General features: G+C 52.0%; 4 protein-coding genes across 5 annotated transcripts in view; 3 read left to right on the top strand and 1 right to left on the bottom strand.

Moving 5' to 3' along the window:
* tspan12 (tetraspanin 12) overlaps positions 1-2,518 on the bottom strand; it is a 4,008-nt gene extending 1,490 nt beyond the window's left edge. Inside the window, exons 1-6 of the mRNA XM_029825537.1 lie at positions 2,399-2,518; positions 1,191-1,521; positions 797-879; positions 573-708; positions 413-478; positions 1-88 (exon numbers count right to left, since the gene is read on the bottom strand). The exon at positions 1-88 is cut by the window's left edge and continues 20 nt beyond it. Coding sequence (XP_029681397.1) covers positions 1-88; positions 413-478; positions 573-708; positions 797-879; positions 1,191-1,256 — 439 coding nt within the window. The 5' untranslated portion in view covers positions 1,257-1,521; positions 2,399-2,518. The remainder of the gene's footprint in view (positions 89-412; positions 479-572; positions 709-796; positions 880-1,190; positions 1,522-2,398) is intronic.
* Positions 2,211-5,864, top strand: ing3 (inhibitor of growth family, member 3). Its single transcript, XM_003976691.3, has 12 exons — positions 2,211-2,369; positions 2,511-2,582; positions 2,950-3,050; positions 3,145-3,210; positions 3,367-3,463; positions 3,534-3,605; positions 3,711-3,827; positions 3,901-4,064; positions 4,145-4,335; positions 4,580-4,772; positions 5,006-5,044; positions 5,120-5,864. The coding sequence occupies exons 1-12, from the start codon at positions 2,342-2,344 to the stop codon at positions 5,234-5,236; spliced, it is 1,257 nt and encodes a 418-aa protein (XP_003976740.1). The 5' UTR covers positions 2,211-2,341; the 3' UTR covers positions 5,237-5,864.
* A 134-nt stretch (positions 5,865-5,998) lies between these two features.
* On the top strand, positions 5,999-19,223 carry cped1 (cadherin-like and PC-esterase domain containing 1). 2 transcript variants are annotated; one of them, XM_029825505.1, is made up of 21 exons: positions 5,999-7,430; positions 9,495-9,663; positions 9,972-10,066; positions 10,138-10,222; positions 11,302-11,371; positions 11,469-11,610; positions 11,679-11,809; positions 11,886-11,958; positions 12,077-12,202; positions 12,370-12,474; positions 12,560-12,669; positions 12,758-12,807; positions 12,896-13,082; positions 13,149-13,317; positions 16,318-16,414; positions 17,411-17,547; positions 17,617-17,837; positions 17,912-18,013; positions 18,075-18,162; positions 18,231-18,377; positions 18,498-19,223. In XM_029825505.1, the coding sequence occupies exons 1-21, from the start codon at positions 7,209-7,211 to the stop codon at positions 18,708-18,710; spliced, it is 2,739 nt and encodes a 912-aa protein (XP_029681365.1). In that variant the 5' UTR covers positions 5,999-7,208; the 3' UTR covers positions 18,711-19,223. The 2 variants fall into 2 exon arrangements, with proteins under 2 accessions (XP_029681365.1, XP_029681364.1); XM_029825504.1 differs by having other exon boundaries at positions 10,138-10,255; positions 18,498-18,810.
* A 64-nt stretch (positions 19,224-19,287) lies between these two features.
* On the top strand, positions 19,288-26,992 carry wnt16 (wingless-type MMTV integration site family, member 16). The gene is made up of 4 exons (XM_029825536.1): positions 19,288-19,579; positions 24,616-24,842; positions 24,944-25,233; positions 25,311-26,992. The coding sequence occupies exons 1-4, from the start codon at positions 19,503-19,505 to the stop codon at positions 25,764-25,766; spliced, it is 1,050 nt and encodes a 349-aa protein (XP_029681396.1). The 5' UTR covers positions 19,288-19,502; the 3' UTR covers positions 25,767-26,992.
* Positions 26,993-27,500: the final 508 nt, after the last annotated feature.

Below are 27,500 nucleotides of genomic sequence, written 5' to 3'. Positions count from 1 at the left end.
AGGTGTGTGTGAGCCACTGGTAACGCTGCAGCCCAAAGTTTGACATTTGAGACTTGAGACTGACCATATCAGAACGCAGAACTGTGACCTGGACACACACACACACACACACACACACACACACACACCCTGTGCAGTCAAAACAGTGATGCCAACAGATCAGCCCTGTGTGTGTGTGTGTGTGTGTGTGAGAGAGAGAGAGAGAGAGAGAGAGAATCATAGAGCAGCCTCCTGCTGCTGTCTCTCAGATTTCACCTATTCTTAGGACCAACTTAATGTTCTGTCTTATCAGCTGCTCTCTGATTGGTTCAACTGAGACTAATAAATTTGTAAGGAGCCAAAAATAAATAATTTTATCACTAACATCTGTCAGTGAAAGTCACAAGTAAACAGCAGAAATGACATTTCTCACCTGCTTGTAGGTCCAAACTGCACTGGCCAGCTCCACACAGACGATGAGCAGGAGACAGCACAAGTACTGCAACACACACGTTAACATCCATCAAACACACACACACACACACACACACACACACACACACACACACACACACACACACACACACACATACCCAGCACAGCAGGAGCAGGTCACACCTGAGTGTACCACAGTAGCCCAGCATGGCCACTACAATGAGGAGGCAAGACGTTGCCATGACAACAGGATGAACAGCCGGCGTATAGGTGAGGACAGCAGCCTCCTCTAACCTGCACACACACACACACACACACACACTTTCTGGTCATGGTGGTCATGTGACTGAAAGGTTCTGTCTCAACAGTGTGAGAACATCACCTGGTGTGGGCTGTCAGGGTTAGGACGGTGTTCAGGGGGTCCCTGATCCATGCTGCCAATCCCAATACACACGCTGACATCACCTACACACACACGCACACACGCACACACACATGCACGGATGGATCAGTTTCTGCTGCCTACAAATAACATCTGAGTATGTGAAGCATGTTGTGTCACTCAGTGGCGCCCTGCTTTGGCTGCAAACATGAGAAAAGGAAACCACCACTTCTTCTCCACCTGCTCTTTTATCTGTATGATTTGGAACCTTAGTACGAACTCGATTAACACATTTAAACATCAATTAAGAAAAACAAATCAATCTCAAATACAGAAACACAACTCCTTTAAAGTCCAGGTGCTGCTTCAGGTGGAGTCGAGCAGTGATCCTCACCCAGAAAAGCAGGTTCAGCGCATAGAGCAGATAGCGTAAACACGTCACAGCATCTTCCCGCGCCATTCCATCCGGTACCAGTCTGGATCAGCTGAGCCATGACCTCATGTTGTGGAGGGGGAGAACCCGCTCGGGTTCTGACTGTGTCCTGGTCCTGCTTTAAATGCAAACTCAGTGATGGGAGAAGTCTGCAAATACGCTCAGGTCACAGAGCGAGGAGGAAGTTCAAGCTGCATGTTAGTGCACGTCAGACCCAAGACTGGACTTCCACTCTGGTTCTTCTTCAGTTTATTTTAGACTCCACCCCCAATCTCTCCAAGCAGAAACACAGCTGTATGTGTGTGTGTGTGTGTGTGTGTGTGTGTGTGAGTGTGTGAGTGTGTGAGTGTGTGAGTGAGTGAGTGAGTGAGTGAGTGAGTGAGAGAGAGAGAGAGAGAGAGAGAGAGAGAGAGAGAGAGAGAGAGAGAGAGAGAGAGAGAGAGAGAGAGAGAGAGAGAGAGAGAGAGAGAGGAGAGAGAGAGAGAGAGAGAGAGAGAGAGAGAGAGAGAGAGAGAGAGAGAGAGAGAGGGTTAGGGACCTGATAACCATATTTGTTGGAATCCTGGTTAAACAACACAATACAAAATGGATGGATGGAAATTTTCTTAACAATTTTCTTAACAAAGGCCTTATATCACTATCACTACTTTATTCTTTAATAAAGAATAGGATCAAAATCTGTCATTTTTCTCATGAAGGTTGTGTTTTATACACTACTTAATTTTCAGTTATCAATATGCCCGTCAGTAGAATACAAATGAAAGATTTACAGAATTACATTCAAAATCGCATGTGTGGACATTTAACTAATCAGCCATATATACAAGTTTTATTTTCACTCTATCTTGTTTTTTCAATAGTTCTTTGCAACGAATATAACAGGAAATTCGACAGGGAAATGGAATTTTTCACATAAAACTACATTTCACACAAATCAATCCGACCCAAACTTGTCACTCGACTTCCGTGTGTCTTAACCAATCAGAATACGGGGAGAGAGTGCGTCATCTTTTCTGACGTTGATGTTTTTCGAAGGAAAGCAGCGACAGGCGGCGCCATATTGAAAGAGCTAAAGTGTTGGATAAAGCGCTGAAAACGACAGCTTGAGCACCATGTTGTACTTGGAGGATTATTTGGAAAGTAAGTGTTGCTCAGTTAAAATGCAGTACCGGCGTAAGTCGCGCCCGTTGCCCTCAAAAATATGGGCTTTTCCCGTCCTCTGTAGCCAGGGCTGTTAGCCTAGCCTTGCTAGCTCGGTAACCGCTTTTTCTTCTTCGGCAGTGATCGAGCAGCTTCCCATGGACCTCCGCGACAGGTTTACGGAAATGAGGGAGATGGACCTGCAGGTTCAGAGTACGTACCGCCCCATCGCAGAACCACACCAACCGCCTGAACACGCGGAGGAAAGCGGTGACACATGTTCCCAAGCGTCGGCACTAAAGTGCGGCTAAAGTCACACTTTATGACAAAAGCGGACTTTTGGGAACTTGACTGTTCAGTTTTACTTCAGCTCAGAGATCCAGTTGCGTTGGTTCTGGGTTGCGTCTCTCAGCGCTATATGAATTAGGGGATTTTAAGATCTTTAGTTGACAGTTCAGCTGAAATCATAGACATACAATTTCACACATTTATTAAATCTGCCAGCTTTCTCCATGATGGAAGTTGCTGGTTTCTAAATGCCTTTGTAGGATGTCGCTGACTACCTTCTGTCTTGGTCCAGATGCCACCGACCAGCTGGAGCAGAAAGTCAATGAGTTTTTTGTGAATGCCAAGAAGAACAAACCAGAGTGGAGAGAAGAGCAGATGGAGGTCATTAAGAAGGTACAAGGATTGATCGGCAGCTCATCAAACAGTCTTTTAACCTGAAACTGGGATAAAATCCGACTCCCAGTAACAGCTCGTGTCCATGTTCCAGGATTATTATAAAGCTTTGGAGGATGCCGATGAGAAGGTCCAGTTGGCCAATCAGATTTATGACCTGGTGAGCTGCGTGTCCACATCCCATAACACGCACAAAGCACACTCATGACTGGTGTTGCTGCACTTTGGTGTTCTAATATTCAAATCTTTGACTCTGTCTTGAAGATATCTCAGGTATGGTTCGGCTTTAATGATAAATATCTTCATGCTTTATCAGGTGGACCGACATCTGCGCAAACTGGACCAAGAACTGGCCAAGTTTAAGATGGAGCTGGAGGCTGACAATGCCGGCATCACAGAGATCCTGGAGAGACGTGAGTTTCACGCAGGGCCTCTGTAACGCTTTCTTCATAAGTGTTCTAACTCCCCCCTAAACATCCTCAGGCTCTTTGGAGATGGACAGTCCATCTCAGCCAGTCAACAACCATCATGTCCACTCTCACACCACTACAGAGAGTAAGTAGAAGCCACGGCAGCATATCATCAGCTGATGTCTGCCCAGCCTTCACCGTGTCAGGGTGCTACTGGGGTGTGTTTCATTTTCTCTCCTTATTGGAGCAGAGAGGAAGTACAGTACTCCCCTTCACCACACTACAGAGCACATCCCAGAGAAGAAGTTCAAGTCTGAGGCTCTGCTCTCCACCCTCACATCAGATGCCTCCAAGGAGAACACTCCAGGTAAGGGCACGGTGGGACAGCCTCAAAGATGTGTGTGTGTGTCTGTGTTAACCGCGTTGTGTGTCGTTTGCAGGGTGTCGCACCAACAGTACGCCCTCATCTGCCAACAGTGTCTACAGCGTGAACTCCTCTCAGCCTCTGGCCTCCTACAACCTGAGTGCTTTGCCTGCTGGGCCCGGGGCAGGAGCTGGGGCCATAACCATGGCTGCTGCTCAGGCGGTCCAGGCCACAGCGCAGGTCAGAACCCACCACCAGCAGCCTTGTTGCTGAGCCCGCCTTGGTTGCTCGGAATTGGCAGTGATGTGTTGTGTTGCCAGATGAAGGACGGCAGGAGAACGTCCAGTCTGAAGGCCAGCTACGAGGCCATCAAGAACAATGACTTCCAGCTGGGCCGGGAGTTTTCCCTTTCCCGGGATGGAACTGGGTATTCCTCCTCAGCTTTGGCCTCCACCCTCACACAAACCCTGGCCCCCAACACCACCTCTGACTCCAGGGGCCGCAAGTCCAAGTAAGACCTGAGTGGTGCTCATCAGCGTGCCAAAGAACCACTACAGAACTTTCAGTCTGTCTTCTCTCTTCTCATCTTCTTACTTTAGCTGCAACTACTTTTGTTCCTTGAAGTTCGGTAGTGTTTCTTATGGAAAAAGCTTTCTTCTTGACATTCTGATCAAACATCATGTTGTGTTGGAAGCACGTCAGAGGTTTTAGACCTAGACCAGATCTGATCATCGCCTGTTCTTTCTGTTGTCTAGAAGCAGCATAAAGTCTTCCAACCACCAGTCATCTTCATCCTCCTCCTCCTCCTCGTTGTCATCTTGCTCTTCATCATCAGCATTGGCTCAGGAACTTTCCCAGCAGGCCTCGGTGCTGCCAGAACCTGAGGCCAACAGCCAGGTGGACTGGACTTATGACCCCAACGAGCCTCGCTACTGCATCTGTAACCAGGTAACCAAGGCTGGAACCACAGCTGGAGCCACCCAGCTGTGGACCTCCATCGCCCCCATCCTACCGAGGGCTGTGGTGGGAGGGTATCACACCCGTGTTGTATAGGTTGAGATGTTTGTAGCTGGGTTCAGCCCCTCTTCAGGGCTCTTGTTCCACTGTGGTACCGTCACAGATGACTGAAATGATTGGCAAGAGAACTGTGGTCATTGTGTGACTGTCTTTGATCTCGTCAGGTGTCCTATGGCGAGATGGTCGGCTGTGACAACACAGACGTGAGTACAACACGTTAGCGGAAATATCAATATTGATCCGATCGGCTGTGATGATGCATCATTGATCTGTTTCAGTGCCCCATCGAGTGGTTCCACTATGGCTGTGTCGGCCTGTCGGAGGCTCCCAAAGGCAAGTGGTACTGTCCTCAGTGCACGGCAGCCATGAAGAGGAGGGGCAGCCGCCACAAGTAGACAAAAGCAGCAGCCATGTTGGATCGGACCACAGGTCCATTTCCAGCAGGTTTGAGGCTCCTGAAGACGACACTGGATTAAACCATCCTGCCCTGAGCTGAGGGTCCGAATCCTGAGCACCAATCAGACATTTTCATCATTCCTCTTCATATTAAAGATGTGAGCGCCCCTCTTTACCTGTCAGCTGTGTCTGACACTCATCATCCAGGTGAGTTCAGGTAGAGACCAGACCAGTGGGGATCCAGACTGAAAGTCCAGTCCACCTGGACAGGTGAGGCTGATGATGGTGACCTGGAGCTGGACTGATGCTCCATCACATTCACCACTCTCAAACTTACTGGAAATCAACCCCGGCTCATGTTAATCTCAATTTTTAGTTTGGATCTTGTGTCTCAAATCCTTTTCTGGGGTTTTTCCAATAATCTTCCATGTGAGAAAGGTTTCCGTGATGCCAAAACTGAGTGAGTGAGTGAGTGAGTGAGTGAGTGAGTGAGTGAGTGAGTGAGTGAGTGAGTGAGTGAGTGAGTGAGTGAGTGAGTGAGTGAGTGAGTGAGTGAGTGAGTGAGTGAGTGAGTGAGTGAGTGAGTGAGTTACTGTGGAAGCGCTCAATAAAAAGTTCAGACATTTTTGTATTTGCAGTCTGATTTTTATTTTCGGGAGGCGGGGCTTTCTTTGGAGGCGGGGCTTATGTTTCGCTGAGTCATGCCTACTGATGTGTCACATGTTCGGATTGTGGCATTAATGAGCATTAATAAGCGTTGGCTCCCTCTGCTGGACGTCCCAAGAGTGGAACCGTCTCACGTGGCAGCTGCAGCTCGTTAATTATCCATCAGCTTTGTTTGCAATAATTAACAAGTCAAGTTCGACTTATCAGGGTTCAACAAGGAATGTAACCATGGCGACGGACGCAAATCCAGGCCGTGTGTAGGCTGAACCTTCTGAGTGATGAGTAGAGGTGACTTCTCTGTAAACACAAACAGGAAGTCATCTTTAAAACCAAGAGGCCCCTGCAGGGCCCTGGCCGGGGGCGTGGCTCCAGGGGACTCTGGATTGTGGTTGGTGGTAATTTGACTGGCATTTCATGCCCTGTGACGTCATCAGAGCCATCGGGGAGAAGTTCTGAGAGTTCTGGGAACAGTGATGCTGAAACTCCTTCAGGAGCTCCGAGAAGTTCAGGTGTTGTCGGTCCCGACCCGTTTGACCAGTGTTGGGATGTTTTCACGGGGTTTATTCTGAAACTTTGGCTGGAATCTTCCAGATAAACGTCACATTTATATTTTAAAATAGAACTTTTATCAGTTTAGACCAGTAACACGCGCACACGCACACTAAGTGTGTTTTCCAGAAATAACTCAGCCTTCAGAGTGTTTCAGCAGGAGGTGGGAGGAGGTTCTGACCTCCGGAACAGCTGCAAACAGTAGAACCTTTTGAACTAAACTCTACTGGTTGATTTAAGGAAGACGTGGTTCTGGGCGCTCCAGGCCCGGACGGTGTTGGACGGACAGGAAAGCGGACCGGTGGGGCTCCTTTCTTCTTGTGTGGATTTAATGGGAACCAGATGGTGGGCGCAGACTTTAACTTCTCTGTTCCACCTTCCGGTTCTTCTCGTCGTCCTTTGTGGTGCCAGATGTCAGTAGTGGCTGCTGAAAGAAACCGCAGCAGAACTGGACCACAGTGGACCGGACTCGGCAGCTCTTACGCGGAACGATCTCTGCGTATCGGTTCGGTTCTCTGACTATAGACAGAACTTAGACAACCACAAAGTTCGTTGAATGTTGTGCGTCTGGAATCGAGAACGCGTTTTCGGTTCTGGTCCAGCTGAGCTGAGGGTCTGAACAAAGTCCAACAACTAAACCTGTTGAAAACACAGTTTACATTCCAGAAACTGGACGAACCTTCAGAAAGGTTCTGATGGCTGCGGGATGAAGATGAAGAGCATCAGGACTTTGAAGTAGGTTCGGTTCGGTTCCTGATGCGGGTTCTGCTGCTGTCAGCCGGTATGTTGCTGCGCCGCCGGTCCTGCCTGTCCGGCCCGCTGCTGCTGCTTGGACTCGGACTCTGCCTCTACCAAACCCTGATGCTGGCCTGGAACCGGGTCCGGTCCGGACAGCGTGGACGCAGCAGAGAGCCGGTCCAAAGAGTCGCGGTGGATGAGGAGACGCGGAGGATCCTGTCCGTCCTGGAGGCTGCTCAGGTGAGCTCCCGTGACGTCACCGAATCTGTTCACATTTTAGTGCCCTTTGATAAGGTGGAGCGCGTGGCAGTTACAGTGACGCAGAGCCTGTCAACCTGCATTCATGTCGTCACTAATCATCAGAATATTGATTATTAGCACTAAAGTATTTGAAAAACGTCACGTCAAAAATCAATTACACAGCATAAAGTGACGTCTGAAAAGGTTTTTCATAGTTAAAGCTGATGTTCTGTGCGTGAGCTGAGGTGATGGCCAGCAGAGGAGATGATGAAGAAAGCTGCCTCATCCTCAGCTGGTCAGGTGACACAAACTGACCCCGGATGATTGACAGCTGCACAACCCATTCACCTGCCCCGCCCCCTTCGGTGCTGTCCAACACCGACTTCCTGTTTACAAAACTTCCTCTGTCCGGATTGGACAAAGGGTTGTGTCTCGTAGCAATAAGTTTGCACATCATTTAGCTTAAACTGCACTCTGAGTCCTGGACAAAGGTCACGGAGGTCACGCGCTGAGGATCCAGACAGGATCAGCTGACTGACGCTGGAGAACAGGTGTGTTCAGGGACCCTCAGGAAAACTCAGTTTTTACAGCTGCTGTGTGCAACCCACACACACACACACACACACACACACACACACACCCACCATCATCCACCCATGCAACCCACACACACACACACACACACCCCCACCATCATCCACCCATGCAACCCACACACACACACCTCACACACACACACACCCCCACCATCATCCACCCATGCAACCCCCCCACACACACACACACACACCCCCACCATCATCCACCCATGCAACCCACACACACACACACACCCACCATCATCCACCCATGCAACCCACACACACACACACACTCACACACACCCACCATCATAGACCCATGCAACCCCCCCCACACACACACACTCACACACACACACACACACTCACACTCACACACCCACACACACCCACCCACCCACACACACACACACACCATCATCCACCCATGCAACCCCCACACAGACACACACACACACACACACCCACCCACCATCATCCACCCATGCAACCCACACACACACACACACACACACACACACACCCACCATCATCCACCCATGCAACCCACACACACACACACACACACACACACACACGCACACACACTATGATCCACCCATGCAACCCCCCCCCACACACACACTCACACACACACACACACCCACCCACCATCATCCACCCATGCAACCCCACCCCCCCCCACACACACACACACACACAGACACACCCACCATCATCCACCCATGCAACCCACACACACACACACACTCACACACACACACACACCCACCCACCATCATCCACCCATGCAACCCCCCCCCACACACACACACACACACACAGACAGACACACCCACCATCATCCACCCATGCAACCCCACCCCCCCCCCCACACACACACACACACACACCCCCACCATCATCCACCCATGCAACCCACACACACACACACACACACCCCCACCATCATCCACCCATGCAACCCCCACACAGACACACACACTCACACACACACACACAGAGTTGTGGGTGACTGAGCAGCATGGGCAGTCATGTGATCAGAGTATCAGGTCATGTGATGAGTCTGGCTTCAGCAGCGGTGGAATGTCTCTTCTGTGTGGGCTTTCATCACAACATCCAACACACTCATCTGCTGCTCCAGCAGGTCTGAACACCTGATGTTCCTCACCTGTCCAGTAGAACCTGGTCCTGACCCACAGAGGACTTTAATAAGATTAGTTGTTGATGCTGCTTTTGACCTCCTCATTGGGTCGATGTTGGTGTTCTGGGTTCAAGGTTCTCCTGCTGGGGCCTCGGGCCAGGTCATCCTTGGAAATGAGAAGCTCTTCTCAACTGATCTTCCTCAAATTTAAAGTCTTGAGTTCTGTTTGGACCTTGTGTCTCCGGACAGCTGATGGCAGGACGATGGCAGGCTGAGAAACGTCTGTGACCTTTATGACTGAAGTTCTGATACATTCTGTCTCTCTGCCCGTGTCCTCAGGTCCAGTCTCAGTCACTTCCTGTCCAGCGTTGGGCCGTGGTCCTGTTGGGTCAACATTTGGTGTCAGACACAGAGGTCCAGTTGTATCAGCGGGTTCTGCAGCAAATGGAGTTTGAGGTTCTGCTCTCCAGATCCACAGACACCAGCAGCTTCCTGGGGAGCAACCATGGTAACAGTCCCTAATGTGACCCCGCCCACATCCGTCCCAACATGTGATGACACACCTGTGAGATGATTGACAGCATTATTGACATGGAGGTGGAGCCTAATGTGCTGAACATGAAGAATTCTGGGTTTTAATCTGAGCTCTTTTCATCAGATCACTGCAGTTAAACAGGAAGACCACATTTTCCTGTTAACCACCCTCAAGCTTCCTTGTCCACATTCCTGTTGGGCAGACCACTTCCTGTTTCTGTTCCCCACAGCGAGCAGTAGAAGCAGTTTCCATGGTTACAGATGTTTCCTCTGTGCTTGCAGGTGTCAGTGGGTGGAGCTTGTTGATATGTCTCAGTCGTTCTGAAAGAAGCTGTCTGAGGAGGATCTCCCTGTCTTACCTCCACCGTCACCAGATCGTGAGTGACAGCTGCAACAGCCAATCAGAGCTGAGCCACCAGTCACTGACTACTCACCTGTGTGTTCTCAGGTTAATTTATTGCCCGGGCTGATGGCAGCGTTCTCTGATGCAGGTGGAGGTCTCTGTCACATGTTCACAGGCTCCCCGCTGTCAGGTGAGTCCCTCAGGAAAGGTGCCAGCTGTCCAGGTGAGGGACCCCAGGTGCTTCTGCTGACACGCTCTGTTAGAGCCAATTTAGTTTCTTAGTTTAGATGTTTACTTGGGAGAAGATTTGTTGGCCTCAGGCCACGTGCTTTTATTTTGACACAGGCTTTGGTCACGTGACCAATTCAAGATGGCTGGAGTTGGTATCTTAGTAAAGGCTTTTGAACTTAGAAACGAACACTTTAGTTCACTTATCCAAACCTTATATGTTGAGCCATTTTATTTGGATTATTTAGCCTTAATTTGGAATACAAACATTTGGATTTATGCCACTGCCTGCCTGTCTGCCTGTCTGTCTGTCTGTCTGTCTGTCTGTCTGTCTGTCTGCCTGCCTGTCTGTCTGCCTGCCTGTCTGTCTGCCTGCCTGCCTGCCTGCCTGCCTGCCTGCCTGCCTGTCTGTCTGTCTGCCTGTCTGTCTGCCTGCCTGCCTGCCTGTCTGCCTGCCTGTCTGCCTGCCTGTCTGTCTGTCTGTCTGCCTGTCTGTCTGCCTGCCTGCCTGCCTGTCTGCCTGCCTGTCTGCCTGCCTGCCTGCCTGCCTGTCTGTCTGCCTGCCTGCCTGCCTGTCTGTCTGTCTGCCTGCCTGCCTGCCTGCCTGTCTGTCTGCCTGCCTGCCTGCCTGCCTGCCCTGCCTGCCTGTCTGTCTGTCTGCCTGTCTGTCTGCCTGCCTGCCTGCCTGTCTGCCTGCCTGTCTGCCTGCCTGTCTGTCTGTCTGCCTGTCTGTCTGTCTGCCTGTCTGTCTGCCTGCCTGCCTGCCTGTCTGCCTGCCTGTCTGCCTGCCTGCCTGCCTGCCTGTCTGCCTGCCTGCCTGCCTGTCTGTCTGTCTGCCTGTCTGTCTGCCTGCCTGCCTGTCTGCCTGCCTGTCTGCCTGCCTGTCTGCCTGCCATTTTCCCCCTCTGCCTGCCTGCCTGCCTGTCTGTCTGCCTGCCTGCCTGCCTGCCTGTCTGTCTGTCTGTCTGCCTGCCTGCCTGTCTGTCTGCAATAACTATATAACTTCTCTTCTTTTGTGCGCTAACACTGGTTCATCATCAGGATCTCAGTTAAACATGAGGCCGTTCTCCTGTGGACTGACCAATCGGACGCTACTGTTTGGGGTCAACAGGTGAGCTGCTTTGAGGATCCCTGGTCCTGGACTTTGGTGGTCCAGGGACGTGTTCCCGAGGGCTGATTCTGACGTCCTGTGTCTTCTTCTGTCACAGCCAATCAGCTGTTGGAGCGTTGCCTCCCGCTCTCGTAGTCTCGGTTTACGTCCTGGTGACCTCAGTCAACCCGCTCACTTCTTTCCTGCACGAGACGAGTGTGACGATGACACACCTGGAGCAGAATGGGCGGGTCACGCAGGTGAGGCACCTGTCCTCGCTCACTCGTGGGTCCGTCTCTGTCCTGTCTCACTCGTTTTCTGCACTCAGCTCAGGGACTTCCTGCAGAGGCAGCTCGGACAGATCAAAGCCCATCAGGCTTTGGGGGAGGTTAAGGCGGTGATCAGCCATGCGCTGCAGGCGGCTGTGTCGTCCAATCAGAAGCAAGGAGCACGCCGCAGGTAAGATTTAGCTCTCTGACACATCAGCTGTCCTCCTCAATCCACTATTGATTGGTGATTATTGATCATTTATCAGGTGTGTGTGGTGTTATCAGCTGATGACCTTCACGCTGCTCTTCAGTGGATCCATCACACCTGAGATTGTGCAGGTGAGGGACACTTTTCTGAGAGCTGCGATTGGTTGAATGAAGGGTGTCAAATATGAAGCGCGTGCAGTACCGCTGATCATCCAGCAGATGGCGCCGCTCACTCGCTGTTGTTCTTCAGGTCAACACTGACCTGATCTTTTCCGGACTGACTGAAGACAAGTTTGACCGCCAAATCACCAGAGATCTCATCCTGGAGGACACACTGCACTTCCTGTTGCATTCTCAAACTCACCTGTCACAACAGGTACGTTAATGCTCACACACAGTCTTAAACAGCACAAATGCTCAATAAAGTTTGAATCAATATTTTTCCATGGTGGTATCTTCTGACAGTAAACTGTGTGTGTGTGTGTGTGTGTGTGTGTGTGTGTGTGTGTGTGTGTGTGTGTGTGTGTGTGTGTGTGCGCGCAGTATGGTGGCTGCAGAGGGACACATGGCCTGTGTCTGTCAGAGGACGACCTCCTTCTTTTACTTCGTTTTCAGCAACAGATGAAGATTCCTTCAAACTTCCAGCTGGTAAAGAACAACAACAACAACAACAACAACACTTTTGTGATCACATGTGTGAACAGGTGTGTGACGGGCTCTTCCCGCATCATAGCTGTGTCCCTCCTCGTCCTCGTCCTCGTCCTCCTCGGGACCAGTTGGTGTGTCGGACCTTCAGATGAAGCTCGGCCGTTATTATGGTCTCCAGAGGAAGCTGGACTCCAGGTGAGTGGACAAACCAAACGTGTCTCCTCTCCGTGTCCTTCTGACATCATGTGTTCATCCTTCGTTCACCTTTCCATGTTGACCTCAGAGGTGACCTGAGCCTGCAGGGGGCAGCACTGTCTTCTTCAAAGGATGAAGGTTGAGAGAAAACTTCCCATTTTACAGAGCGTGTGTGTTTATGCAGCGGTGTTTGGACTCTGGACTGTGTTGAACTGTTGTGTTGCAGGTTCTTGTCTGGACCCTCACCTGAGACAGATCTACATTGACCCACCCCTCACTCTGGCTCCGCCCTTCACGCCCCGGGTGAAGGTCTATCATAGTGAAGTCAGCTTTGAGACTGTGACAGTTCGACTGAGAGCAGAAGCCATGAGTCCAAAATGTCAGGTCCACGTGGAGGACCAGCAAGGCCCCAGGTGGGACTCCGAACACTGCCAGTTGACCTTTGACCTCCATATATTCATTGAAAATGTCTTGTTTAGGATGGTGACCTACCCCGTTGGCCTTGGGGACAACACCATCAGAATCCTGGTTACAGATGATGATGGTCCAGAGACTGTTGTCATGGCAACCTACACTGTCTACATGTACCGTGAGAACCGGCCCAGTTTGCCCATGTTTGGGGATCACATCATGTGCAGCTTTGTGCAGGTGAATCACCTGGAGTGGGGAGGCTCTGCTCAGGTGTGTTGTGTAGTTTTAGTGTTTCGGCCTCCTTTCCTGGACCTGATGCCTTCTGACTGAGTGGAAATGGGAATGTTGCCGTCACAAATGGGAATGTTGCCGTCACAAATGGGAATGTTGCTGTCACAAATGGGAATGCTGCCGTCACAAATGGGAATGTTGCCGTCACAAATGGAATGTTGCTGTCACAAATGGGAATGCTGCCGTCACAAATGGGAATGTTGCTGTCACAAATGGAATGTTGCTGTCACAAATGGGAATGTTGCTGTCACAAATGGGAATGCTGCCGTCACAAATGGGAATGTTGCCGTCACAAATGGGAATGTTGCTGTCACAAATGGGAATGCTGCCGTCACAAATGGGAATGTTGCTGTCACAAATGGAATGTTGCTGTCACAAATGGGAATGTTGCTGTCACAAATGGAATGTTGCTGTCACAAATGGGAATGTTGCCGTCACAATGGGAATGTTGCCGTCACAAATGGGAATGTTGCCGTCACAAATGGAATGTTGCTGTCACAAATGGGAATGTTGCCGTCACAAATGGAATGTTGCCGTCACAAATGGGAATGTTGCTGTCACAAATGGAATGTTGCTGTCACAAATGGGAATGTTGCTGTCACAAATGGGAATGCTGCCGTCACAAATGGGAATGTTGCCGTCACAAATGGGAATGTTGCTGTCACAAATGGGAATGCTGCCGTCACAAATGGGAATGTTGCTGTCACAAATGGAATGTTGCTGTCACAAATGGGAATGTTGCTGTCACAAATGGGAATGTTGCCGTCACAAATGGGAATGTTGCCGTCACAAATGGGAATGTTGCCGTCACAAATGGGAATGTTGCTGTCACAAATGGAATGTTGCTGTCACAAATGGGAATGTTGCCGTCACAAATGGAATGTTGCCGTCACAAATGGGAATGTTGCCGTCACAAATGGGAATGCTGCCGTCACAAATGGGAATGTTGCCGTCACAAATGGAATGTTGCTGTCACAAATGGAATGTTGCCGTCACAAATGGGAATGTTGCCGTCACAAATGGGAATGTTGCCGTCACAAATGGGAATGCTGCCGTCACAAATGGGAATGTTGCTGTCACAAATGGGAATGCTGCCGTCACAAATGGGAATGTTGCCGTCACAAATGGAATGTTGCTGTCACAAATGGGAATGTTGCTGTCACAAATGGGAATGCTGCCATCACAAATGGGAATGTTGCTGTCACAAATGGGAATGCTGCCGTCACAAATGGGAATGTTGCCGTCACAAATGGGAATGTTGCCGTCACAAATGGGAATGTTGCCGTCACAAATGGGAATGTTGCTGTCACATGGTCAGAACCAAAGCAGCTCGCGCCGACAGTCAGGTGGTCAGATGAAAGGTGGCGGCGGCGTGTTTGTTGTCGTTGGTAGTTGGTTTCCGAAGTCTCTGAACTCAAGTATGAACAAGAAAATCCCTGTTAAGTTTTTTTGTTGCACTTTGTTGTGAATTGTGACGCCGCCAAGTGGAATGTGACACCGCGGCGCTGGAACTGCAGCCCCAGGTGTGTGTGTGTGTGTGTGTGTGTGTGTGTGTGTGTGTGTGTGTGTGTGTGTGTGTGTGTGTGTGTGTGTGTGTGAGAGAGAGACTGATGTTGGAGCCAGACTTGGTGGCACCCAGGGGCCCTGAAACGGTTCCTCTGACCTCTGACCTCTTGCAGCAGGTGATGGAACAGTGGGTAACAGCAGCAACAAGTGAAGAAGAAGCAATAACCTCTGGTGCATTCTGGGAAATGTCTTTTTGTTGCCTCAGTGTTTCACAGTAAACAACCTGTGACTCAGCACTCGTGTTGTTTATGCTGATTCATCAGTTATCAGATCAGATGTGTCACTCCGTCCTCCACCTGGATCCTGCCGGGTTTCTGTCCCACCAGGATGAAAATGCATTCAGTGGGATGGAAAACCCGGCAGGATGGATGAACAGATGGATGGGTGAATGGATGGATGAATGGATGGATGAATAGATGAATGGATGGATGAATAGATGAATGGATGGATGAATAGATGAATGGATGGATGAATGGATGAATGGATGGATGGATGAATAGATGAATGGATGGATAAATGAATAGATGAATGGATGGATGAATAGATGGATGGGTGAATGGATGGATGGATGGATGGATGGATGGATGGATAGATAGATAGATGAATGGATGGATGAATGGATGGATGGATGGATGGATGGATATATGGATGGATGGATGGATCGATGAATAGATGAATGGATGGATGAATAGATGGATGGATGAATAGATGAATGGATAGATGAATAGATGAATGGATAGATGAATGGATGAATGGATGGATGGATGGAGTATGGATGGATGGATGGATGGATGAACAGATGGATGAACAGATGGATGGATGGATGGATAGATGAATGGATGGATGGATGAACAGATGGATGAACAGATGGATGAACAGATGGATGGATAAATAGATGGATGGATAGATGGATGGATGGATAGATGAATGGATGAATGGATGGATGGATAGATGAATGGATGAATGGATGGATGGATAGATGAATGGATGAATGGATGGATGGATGGAGTATGGATGGATGGATAGATGGATGAACAGATGGATGAACAGATGGATGGATGAATAGATGGATGGATAGATGGATGGATGGATAGATGAATGGATGAATGGATGGATGGATGAATGGATGGATGGATGGAGTATGGATGGATGGATAGATGGATGAACGGATGGATGGATGGATAGATGAATGGATGGATGGATGAACAGATGGATGAACAGATGGATGGATGGATGGATGGATGGATGGATGGATAGATGAACAGATGGATGAACAGATGGATGGATGAACAGATGGATGGATGGATGGATAGATGAATGGATGGATGGATGAACAGATGGATGGGTGAGCAGCACTGAACCTTCTGCGTGTGCTTCCAGGACTGTGGTCTCCTGGTCCAGCCTGCTCAGCCTTGTGGTCTCCAGCCGTTCCGGCCTCAGAGTCCTGGTCAGACCTGCAGCTCCGGACACGTTCCAGGTCTGATGTCACATCTTCCTGAGGACAGATCGAGAGGGGGGGGGGTCGGAACGGTGGGGGGAGGGGTGGGAACGAGGGGTCGGAACGGTGGGGGGAGGGGTGGGAACGAGGGGGAGGGGGGAGGGGGGGGACAGGGACGCTGAGGAGCCAGAGACTCTGGAGACACTGTCTCAGGGGGCGCTCACACTCGGCTCGGCTTCCACCAAGGTTCAGATCATTTGGCTCGTGTGAGGGCTGCCTTAGTGCTCATGAGCAGGTGAGACAGGTGAGAGACAGGTGAGAGCCTTAGTGCTCATGAGCAGGTGAGACAGGTGAGAGCCTTAGTGCTCATGAGCAGGTGAGACAGGTGAGAGCCTTAGTGCTCATGAGCACCAAGGCAGGGTTGCCTAAGACTTCTGTTTTCAGCTTGAGTTGAGAGGTGCAGAACCAGGACCTGAACACCTCTCTCACCTGTCTCACCACTCTCTCACCTGTCTCACCACTCTCTCACCTGTCTCACCACTCTCTCACCTGTCTCACCACTCTCTCACCTGTCTCATCACTCTCTCACCTGTCTCTCACCTCTCTCACCTGTCTTACCTCTCTCTCACCTCTCTCACCTGTCTCTCACCTCTCTCACCTCTCACCTGTGTCTCACTTCTCTCTTACCACTCTCTCACCTGTCTCACTTCTCTCTCACCACTCTCTCACCTCTCTCTCACTTCTCTCTCACCTGTCTCACCACTCTCTCACCTGTCTCTCACCTCTCTCACCTGTGTCTCACTTCTCTCTCACCACTCTCTCACCTGTCTCACTTCTCTCTCACCTCTCTCTCACTTCTCTCTCACCTCTCTCTCACCTCTCTCACCTGTGTCTCACTTCTCTCTTACCACTCTCTCACCTGTCTCACTTCTCTCTCACCACTCTCACCTCTCTCTCACCTCTCTCTCACCTGTCTCACCACTCTCTCACCTGTCTCACTTCTCTCTCACCTGTCTCTCACCTGTCTCACCTTAGGTCAGTGGGTGGTTCCGTGTCTCAGCTGTTCTGACAACAGGACGTGTGATTGGAGGGACGTTGCTTGGCAACCGAGAGGCTGCTTCCACCCAGTGGTGGAGCGCCAGCTGCTGCAGGACTGTCTGGCCGACAGGAAGGTGAGGCCACAGGAGCTCACCTGGGCTGCACCTGTGTGGCTCTTCACTGCTTCCTGCTTCTCTCCTCAGCTGCTGTTCCTCGGGGACTCCACCAATCGTGGGATGATGTTCTTCCTGATGGAACGGGTCAACTCCAGCCTGGAGGACTGGGGGAAGGCCCACGACACGCTGGTGTACAGGAACCTGAACGCACAGCGGACCAGCGTCAGCTACTCCTACTACCCACAGTTCTGGTTAGAGAAGCCGCGCAGGCCCAGCTTCAGACAGGCGCTGCTGCAGCTGATCAGCAGGTGACAGGATGTAGTGTCACACCGCACTTCCTGTCTGAGTGCCCAACGGATGCTGATGGGTTTTTGCCCTGAAGGTCAAGACCTCTGCTGAACTCATATCAGACAGTCCTGGTGGTGGGAGGAGTCCAGTGGCTGAACACCAATCACCTGAGGACGGTCAAGGAGGTGCTCCACAGGTGATTCCACTGTCACACCTGTGATGACTCAGACACTCGCTAACGCCGTGTGCTTCCTCAGCGAGGCGCTCGCGGAGATCCTGGTGGTGGTCAAAGCTTTGGGAATGGGTTTCCATCTTCCCGTGGATGGAATTCGATCGCTGGGTTTGGTATGTGACGATGAGGAACATGAAGAAGATGAGGAAGATGACATCATGCGGCGTTTTGGTCTTTTCAGGCAGAGATTCAGGAGCTCAATGCCGAGAACCTGAGGATCATCCAAGCAGCAGAGCAGGAGGGATACGAGGTGATCGACACCTTCAGCATCACCATGGGGCGCTACAAGGAGTTCCTGCAGGGCAGATGTGCCTGCCACTTCCATGAGGTGGGGGGGGTGGGTGGGTGTGGGGGGGTGTGGGGGTGGGTGTGGGGGGGTGTGTGGGTGTGTGGGTGTGTGTGTGCGGGTGTGTCATATGTTCTAACCCCCAGGTGCTCCCATGTTTAGGTGAAGTTCACTTCCTTCCAAAGGTCAAACAGGACCACATCCATAAACACAAGGACCAGAACTAAGAGAACTGGAACTGGACTCATCAGCCAATCGTCCAAGTCAGATACAGAACAGGAGGCGTGGCCTAAATCCTCATCCTATCATGTGAGAGGAGCAGTGAACCAGGTGTATTCTGAGATCCTCCTGAGTCGCCTGTGTCCCAAAATCTGAGTGTGTGCGTGTGTGTGTGTGTGTGTGTGTGTGCGCGCGTGTGTGTGTACGGTGGGAGTGGCAGAATCAATAAAACCAAGTGCTGGGCATTTGTTGATAATCACTTTAACAGATTCTTGAGGGTTCTCATTGAACTTCTGATGCTAATGATGCTAACAATGCTAAAGATGCTGAATGTACATTTCTTGTTATTATTCTTAATCACCACCAGCTGGATTCTGCTGTTTAATGTCCTATTTTTATGCTATCTCATTTCTTTTTGGGTGACTTTATCATGCATATTTCTATTTTTAAATGTTATATCAACAGCTGTTTGTCCCTTTGACCAATTAAATCTAAATGTACACAAGCTAATTTTAGCATACGGCAGCTAACTGGGACCAACTGGTCATGAGTAATATGTAGCGCGTTCTCTTCAGTGTAATCTTGTACTGATGCGTTTGTTATTGACAGATTCTACTAAAGTTGTGGGTCTGTGTTCCGTCATTAAACATCGGAACGTTTTTAAAGTCCTTTCGGCTGATATTTCATCTCATTATGTTCCTGCAAGGAATTCTCAACTAAACGTTAAAGAGGAACTTGGTAGAAAAAGAGTGGAACCTTTTTATCTGTATGGCCACGCCCCTTTTCGGAGTCGCCCACTGAGGGTCCGGCTCTGACTGCTGTGGGCGGGGACGCTGTGCGGTCCTCTGTTCGGGACTGAGCGACCCGGACCTGGACCTGGTCAGGTGCACCGGGACGAGGACTGAAGAGGTTTTCCAACATCCGGACGGAAGAGACGAAGAACCAAGCATGCTGGTCCCGCTGGTCCCGCTCCTGGTGCTGGTGCTGGTGCTGGTCGGTCCGCGGGGCGGCAGCGGCGGGTGGATGTAGGTGTTTTAGGATCGATCAACTGTCAGGATCGATTATTGATTATCGACTCGTGAATGTCGACACGCCCGGTTTGGTTGCGATCGACTCAGAAAGTTTAAATATTGATCCGAATCAGCAGTTTTTCAGTTTCTGAGCTGTGAAAATTATTATTCATTTACAATCCGCACAATTTAAAAATAATTCAGTTGTTGCTTCAGTCTGAACAATCTTGTCACCATGGCGACGGCTTCTATTAAATCACAGAATCGTCAAACGATCCGAACCTGGACCAGCTGTTTAACCCGTTTAACGGGCACGAGGACTTTTCCTCATCGCACCCCCCTCCCCCCTCCCTCTCCCCCCTGTTTATCCCTCTCCCCCCTCTCTCTCCCCCTCCCCCCTCTCTTCTCCCTCTCTCTCTGAGTGTTTTCCCCTCACTAACTCCCCCCTCTTGGTGGTGTATCTGCACTACCATCAGGGTGGTTTGGTGCAGTTTGGTGGAGTTTTCATCGTGTTTTGCGGCGGGGATGGCGTCCTAACGGGGTGCGGGTCCAACCCGACCCATCTGTACCGGTGGAGGAGGTTCTCCTGGCTGTGGGAGACCAGGTGGGACACGCCAACCTGTCCTACGCCTCCAGGATGAACAGAGGAGTGGTGGCTGAGTTGGTGGGGAGGGGGGTGACGGTGAATGGAGCGCACCTGCAGGTGTCCCCGCTCGCCGCACCCTCCACTCGGGTCACCGTCTCAGGTGTTCCCCCGTTCATCCCTAATGAGGCTCTGGAGCAGGAGCTGCAGGACCGTGGGTCTGGGGACCGTGGATCTGAGGACCGTGGGTCGGGGGGCCGTGGGTCTGGAGGCCGTGGATCTGAGGACCGTGGGTCTGGGGACCGTGGATCTGAGGACCGTTGGTCTGGGGACCGTGGATCTGAGGACCGTGGGTCTGAGGACCGCGGGTCTGGGGACCGTGGATCTGAGGACCGTGGGTCGGGGGGCCGTGGGTCTGGGGACCGTGGGTCTGAGGGCCGTGGGTCGGGGGGCCGTGGATCTGAGGACCGTGGGTCTGGGGACCGTGGATCTGAGGACCGTTGGTCTGGGGACCGTGGATCTGAGGACCGTGGGTCTGAGGACCGTTGGTCTGAGGACCGCGGGTCTGAGGACCGTGGATCTGAGGACCGTTGGTCTGGGGACCGTGGATCTGAGGACCGTGGGTCGGGGGGCCGTGGGTCTGGGGACCGTGGGTCTGAGGACCGTGGGTCGGGGGGCCGTGGGTCTGAGGACCGTGGGTCTGAGGAATGCGGGTCTGGGGACCGCGGGTCTGAGGACCGCGGGTCTGGGGACTGTGGATCTCAGGACCGTGGGTCTGGGGACCGTTGGTCTGGGGACCGTGGATCTGAGGACCGTGGGTCTGGGGACCGTGGGTCTGAGGACCGCGGGTCTGGGGACTGTGGGTCTGGGGACCGTGGATCTGAGGACCGTGGGTCTGGGGACCGTGGGTCTGGGGGCCGCGGGTCTGAGGACCGTGGATCTGAGGACCGTGGGTCTGGGGACTGTGGGTCTGAGGACCGTGGGTCTGGGGGCCGCGGGTCTGAGGACCGTGGGTCTGAGGACCGTGGGTCCGGGGACCGCGGGGTCTGGGGACCGTGGGTCTGGGCTGCAGGAGCGATAAACTGAAGCACGTGCTCTCACTCAGGAGGCAGCGCTTCATGTTCCTCACCTGTCTGTCACAGACACTGGACGTGTCCTTCAGGGTGAGACATGGAGAGGGACACTACATGGTCTACGCTAGCTCTGGGAGCATGAGGTGCTTTGAGTGCGGGGGCGTGGGACACAAGCGAGTCGCTTGTCCTCACAGACCCGCTAATGAGGGCGCTTGCACCGGCGCCATGTCGAGCCGCGTCGCCCCGCCGAGCGGCGGTGGTGACGAGGGGGCGGCCGATGCTGGAGGAGGCCCTAGTGGACAGGTAGAGGAGCAAGGAGGAGGTGAATGTGTAGCTGGAGTTAGGGCAGGAAGAGAGGGAGCAGTAGAGGAGGTTCGGATGGGAGGTAAAGAGGAGGTGCAGATGGGGGGGAATGTGCAGGCAGGAGCAGCTGAGGAGGAGGAGCAGGCAGGAGCAGCTGAGGAGGAGGAGGAGCCAGGAGCTCAGGGGGTCAGTGGTGACCAGGGTCAGGCTGCTGGGGAGCAGCTCCCTGATCAGCCAGTAGAGATGCTGAGTGTTGATGAGGGGGGGGAGGAGGGGATGGAGTCTGACTCTGACTCCTGGGGGTCTGTAGCGGACTCCCAGTCCCTTACTGGGGACCTGTACACCCTGGAGGACATCACCACCTTCCTGGATAAAACCTTCGGCCAGTCTGTGAAGGTGGCTGATTATTTCCCAGACCCTGAAAAGTTCTTAAAAAGTGCGTTGCTGCTCCAGAGGGAGTGGGAGTGGACGTCCTGGATGAGAGGAAACGGTCCCGGCTAAAGAAGCACATGACGGCCACCAGAAAGATGCTGGGTCAGAAAGGAAGGAAAAAGGCTAAAACATGCTAAGGGCTCCAATAGCTGACCAGTGTGATGAGGAGGCACGCTGTGGCCTTCTACAGCGCCCCCTACAGGGCGGAGGACTGCACCAGAGTGTGATGAGGAGGCACGCTGTGGCCTTCTACAGCGCCCCCTACAGGGCGGAGGACTGCACCAGAGTGTGATGAGGAGGCACGCTGTGGCCTTCTACAGCGCCCCCTACAGGGCGGAGGACTGCACCAGAGTGTGATGAGGAGGCACGCTGTGGCCTTCTACAGCGCCCCCTACAGGGCGGAGGACTGCACCAGGGAGGACGAGCTACTGCGGGACTTCCTCGGCTGGGCCAGAGGGACCGGCCTCCCCTGGGCGCTACCGTCTCCTTGGACCGATGGCTTCTGCTCCACCTCCAGGACTGGATGGCTTCTGGTCCACCTCCAGGACTGGATGGCTTCTGGTCCACCTCCAGGACCGATGGCTTCTGGTCCACCTCCAGGACTGGATGGACTGTTTAGACTTTTATAAACATTCCTCCAGAGCCACAGAGGTGGTTTCTGGGGTCGGGGAGGGTTTTTCTTTCAGGCTGTCACAGGGGACGGCTAAGCTGTCCCTATGGAAGACCCTGGACTCTTTCCTTAGTTTCTATGAACTGACAGGACAAATTAGTCCCTCTGAAGACATCTGGGGAGTGAGAGACGTCCTGGTTTTAGTTAGGAAAATTGTTTGATTTTGAACTGTTGAAGGTCTCCAATGTCCCTCTGAAATGTGGACATGTGAATAATACATGTAAATAAAGGTGGTGTTAAATCTCCCTCCCCTCCTCTCTTCTCCCTCCCTCCCCTCCTCTCTTCTCTCTCCCTCCCCTCCTCTCTTCTCTCTCCCTCCCCCTCTCTTCTCTCTCCCTCCCCCTCTCTCTTCTCTCTCCCCCACCTCTCTTCTCTCTCTCCTTCCCTCCCCCTCTCTTCTCTCTCCCTCCCCCTCTCTCTTCTCTCTCCCCACCTCTCTTCTCTCTCTCCTTCCCTCCCCCTCTCTTCTCTCTCTCCCTCCCCCTCTCTCTTCTCTCTCCCCACCTCTCTTCTCTCTCTCCTTCCCTCCCCCTCTCTTCTCTCTCTCCCTCCCCCTCTCTCTTGTCTCTCTCCCTCCCTCCCCCCCTCTTCTCTCCCCCCCTCTCGCTTCTCTCTCCCTCCCCCTCTCTCTTCTCTCTCTCCTTCCCTCCCCCTCTCTCTTGTCTCTCTCCCTCCCTCCCCCTCTCTCTTCTCTCTCTCCTTTCCTCCCCCTCTCTCTTCTCTCTCTCCTTCCCTTCCCCTCTCTCTCCTCTCTCTCCCTCCCTCTCTTCTCTCTCCCTCCCCTCTCTCTTCTCTCTCTCCCTCCCCCTCTCTCTTCTCTCTCTCTCCCTTCCCCTCTCTCTTGTCGCTCTCCCTCCCTCCCCCCTCTCTCTCTCCCTCCTCTCTCTTCTCTCTCTCCCTCCCCCTCTCTCTTCTCTCTCTCTCTCCCTTCCCCTCTCTCTTGTCTCTCTCTACTGAACTGGTCTCTGTGTCTCTCTCCTGAACTGGTCTCTGTCTCTCTCTCCTGAACTGGTCTCTCTCTCCTGAACTGGTCTCTCTCTACTGAACTGGTCTCTCTCTCCTGAACTGGTCTCTGTGTCTCTCTACTGAACTGGTCTCTGTGTCTCTCTCCTGAACTGGTCTCTGTCTCTCTCTACTGAACTGGTCTCTGTGTCTCTCTCCTGAACTGGTCTCTCTCTCCTGAACTGGTCTCTCTCTACTGAACTGGTCTCTGTGTCTCTCTCCTGAACTGGTCTCTGTGTCTCTCTACTGAACTGGTCTCTGTGTCTCTCTACTGAACTGGTCTCTGTGTCTCTCTCCTGAACTGGTCTCTCTCTCCTGAACTGGTTTCTGTGTCTCTCTCCTGAACTGGTCTCTCTCTCCTGAACTGGTCTCTGTGTCTCTCTCCTGAACTGGTCTCTCTCTCCTGAACTGGTCTCTGTGTCTCTCTCCTGAACTGGTCTCTCTCTCCTGAACTGGTCTCTGTGTCTCTCTCCTGAACTGGTCTCTGTGTCTCTCTCCTGAACTGGTCTCTGTGTCTCTCTCCTGAACTGGTCTCTGTGTCTCTCTCCTGAACTGGTCTCTGTGTCTCTCTACTGAACTGGTCTCTGTCTCTCTCTACTGAACTGGTCTCTGTGTCTCTCTCCTGAACTGGTCTCTCTCTCTACTGAACTGGTCTCTGTGTCTCTCTCCTGAACTGGTCTCTGTGTCTCTCTACTGAACTGGTCTCTGTGTCTCTCTCCTGAACTGGTCTCTGTGTCTCTCTCCTGAACTGGTCTCTCTCTCCTGAACTGGTCTCTCTCTACTGAACTGGTCTCTGTGTCTCTCTCCTGAACTGGTCTCTGTGTCTCTCTCCTGAACTGGTCTCTGTGTCTCTCTCCTGAACTGGTCTCTCTCTCCTGAACTGGTCTCTCTCTACTGAACTGGTCTCTGTGTCTCTCTCCTGAACTGGTCTCTGTGTCTCTCTACTGAACTGGTCTCTGTGTCTCTCTCCTGAACTGGTCTCTCTCAGGCGGCTCGGCGTCACCTCGGTGGGAGTCCCAGAGCAGCTGAACTGTTCTCATGTCCCTCTGAGTCCCCGACAGAAGAGCCTGTGCCAGAAGAAGTTCTTCCTGCTGCCCAGTATCCAGGACGGAGCCCGGATCGCCATTTCTGAGTGCCAGAACCAGTTCAGACACGAACGGTGGAACTGCTCCATCAGCCAGAACCCATCGGTGTTTGGACACGAGTTAACCAGTGGTGAGTCTTCCAGCTCCAGGTCAGTCCAGGTCCAGATCAGAGTCCAGTGCTGCCTGACCGCCTTGCCTGATGTCACCCCCCACCCCTCTCTGACGATGCAGGAACCAAAGAGACAGCATTTATCCACGCCATAATGGCAGCAGGGTTGGTCCACGCTGTCACGATCTTCTGTAGTCACGGCAACATAACGGAATGCGTCTGTGAAGGGCGGTTAGGAGGGCGGGGCATGGCAGAGGAGAGCTGGCACTGGGGGGGGTGTTCCGAACATATCCGGTATGGGACCTGGTTCAGCCGGAAGTTCTTGGACGGTGCCGTCAGAAACATGTCTGCCAGTAAAGGAGGGTTCACGCTGGCCGTCATGAACCAGCACAACAGCGAAGTGGGCCGCCAGGTGAGACAGCAGCCAGACCTGAGAGCTGTGATTCACCTGTCCTGGATCTTAAATGTGTCTCTCTTTCCGTCCTTCAGGCCGTTCACAGGCTGATGCCGACACACTGTCGATGTCACGGTGTTTCAGGCTCCTGTGCAGTGAAGACATGTTGGAAAACGGTGGCGGCGTTCGAGCGAGTGGGCGAGTACCTCAAAGAGCGCTACGAGCAGAGCCTCCAGGTGAGGAGCCCTTCCAGGAAAAAGGTCAGGAAAGACAGGCTCCACCTCCCTATTGACAGACAACAGCTCGTCTTCATCAACAAATCTCCAAACTACTGTGTGGAGAACCATCAGCGTGGTGTGGCAGGCACCAGGGGGCGCCGTTGTAACCGCGCCTCCGGCGGCCCTGATGGCTGCAACCTGCTGTGCTGCGGCCGGGGTTACAACACGCACGTGGTCCGCCATGTCCAGCGCTGCGACTGTAAGTTTGTGTGGTGCTGCTACGTCCGCTGCAGGCGCTGCGAGAGCATGAACGACACACACACCTGCAAATAAGCACCCGCCCACAACCAGAAGCTCCGCCTTCACTCCTGATGGCATCCGTCACACTGATCACCCATTATTGATGACTTTGGTCCACCAAGAACTTCATCTCTTCGAACAAAACGCCTAAATAAAGCTAAGAGGGGATTCTGACATCAGAGGACATGTTGGTCACCATAGCAACAGAGTGAAATGATAACAGCAACAACCATCAGCGTCACCAAACTGCCCCTGACCTGGACCAGAACCACAGCTCAGCCACTGGATGCCACCACTCCGCTGATGCGGACTGACATTGATCAGCTGCGTCCCAGTAGGTTGCCATGGTGACCAAAATATCATTCATATCTGTGCAACACATGTGGCAGCGTGACGCTGTAAAGCCGCCTGAGCTCTCCAGTCCCACAGAACACGTCTTTTCTCTGGCGACAGCTTCACTTCAAAGACTTTGGACACATTTTCCACATTTATCGACCTGCTGCTCGAGAGGAAGTGACAACATGATGAAGGAGCGTGGGGGCGTCCTCGCCATGATCTGCTCTTACGTACAGGGGGGCACTGTGGAAACACGGCCTGTTCACCTCTGTCAGCAAGTGTCACATGACACCAGAGCTCTGCCGGACCTGCGTGTGCTGTTGCTAAGAACAGTGCTAATGTGTGCTGCCGCTGGCCTGCGCCGTGTGCCACGTTGCTGATCCAGATGCCGTATCGGTGCTACTTCCTGCCACACTCGGAAGAAGACGTTAGCATTCTGCATGATGCGACTGCTGCAGCATACTTGCCTGTGATTGGTCAGATGTTAATAACTCCGCCTCTTGATACTCATGGGATGGGACCTGGCAAACGCACGACTGCTCATCGTTGTAGTACCGGGTTATTCCACAAGGGGGATAGTTCCAGAGCACTATTTAGCATTTACAGTATTAGAATAAGTAAACAGTGACAGACTTATGTCAAAGTTAACCTTTGACCTGGTTAAACCCTAACAGCTGCTCAGTGGAAACAAGTGTTGTAGAGGGAAGATGAGTTACCGCAGTGCATTATGGGTCGCCAACAGGTTGTGGGTCGCCTCGGTGGGGCTACAGTTGGGATGTTCTGTGGAGCTTTACTGCCCCCTGCTGCAGTTGTGCAGTGACTCCTGCAGAACTGCTGGTGGTTCTGTTTGGATATTCAGCTCATTTGGTAAATAGAGTTATTGTTGTGTTTGATTCCAAATGAATTTGAGTGATTTCATTAAACTGTTGCTCACATGTTTGCTGCTTGTGTTGGTGTGTCAGAAGAATCTCAGTCTGACAGTACAAACCTTCTCATGGTGTAAAGGTCCCCAGAGGAACCTTCTGGAGAACCTTCATCGGGTCAGGAATGTTCAGGAGGAACACAAACTTTCAAATGTTTCAACCAGTTTTCAGATGAAAAAACTGTCCCATTAGTTCAATAACTCAGCAATTTGTGTGTGTCTGTGAGTGTGTGTGTCTGTGAGTGAGTGTGTGTCTGTGAGTGTGTGTGTCTGTGAGTGAGTGTGTGTCTGTGAGTGTGTGTGTCTGTGAGTGAGTGTGTGTCTGTGATTGTGTGTGTGTCTGTGATTGAGTGTGTGTCTGTGAGTGAGTGAGTGTGTGTGAGTGTGTGTGTCTGTGAGTGAGTGTGTGTCTGTGAGTGAGTGTGTGTGTGTCTGTGAGTGTGTGTGTATCTGTGATTGAGTGTGTGTCTGTGAGTGAGTGAGTGTGTGTGTGTCTGTGAGTGAGTGTG

This window comes from Takifugu rubripes, chromosome 18 (assembly GCF_901000725.2).
Source record: "Takifugu rubripes chromosome 18, fTakRub1.2, whole genome shotgun sequence".
Taxonomy (NCBI): domain Eukaryota; kingdom Metazoa; phylum Chordata; class Actinopteri; order Tetraodontiformes; family Tetraodontidae; genus Takifugu; species Takifugu rubripes.
The sequence above is the reverse complement of the archived record's forward strand: the minus strand, read 5'-3'. Positions and strand labels throughout refer to the sequence as shown.

Excerpts from the sequence above, each read along its gene's own strand:
- ing3 (XM_003976691.3), top strand. The coding sequence starts at position 2,342 with ATGTTGTACTTGGAGGATTATTTGGAAA. Across the intron at positions 3,828-3,900 it reads CTCCAAGGAGAACACTCCAG|GGTGTCGCACCAACAGTACG; the intron begins GTAAGGGCACGG and ends TGTCGTTTGCAG. Across the intron at positions 4,773-5,005 it reads GCTACTGCATCTGTAACCAG|GTGTCCTATGGCGAGATGGT; the intron begins GTAACCAAGGCT and ends TGATCTCGTCAG.
- cped1 (XM_029825504.1), top strand. The coding sequence starts at position 7,209 with ATGCGGGTTCTGCTGCTGTCAGCCGGTATGTTGCTGCGCCGCCGGTCC. Across the intron at positions 11,611-11,678 it reads AGAATGGGCGGGTCACGCAG|CTCAGGGACTTCCTGCAGAG; the intron begins GTGAGGCACCTG and ends TTCTGCACTCAG. Across the intron at positions 12,475-12,559 it reads TTCCTTCAAACTTCCAGCTG|CTGTGTCCCTCCTCGTCCTC; the intron begins GTAAAGAACAAC and ends CCCGCATCATAG.
- wnt16 (XM_029825536.1), top strand. The coding sequence starts at position 19,503 with ATGCTGGTCCCGCTGGTCCCGCTCCTGGTGCTGGTGCTGGTGCTGGTC. Across the intron at positions 19,580-24,615 it reads GGCGGCAGCGGCGGGTGGAT|GCGGCTCGGCGTCACCTCGG; the intron begins GTAGGTGTTTTA and ends GGTCTCTCTCAG. Across the intron at positions 24,843-24,943 it reads TGGACACGAGTTAACCAGTG|GAACCAAAGAGACAGCATTT; the intron begins GTGAGTCTTCCA and ends CTGACGATGCAG.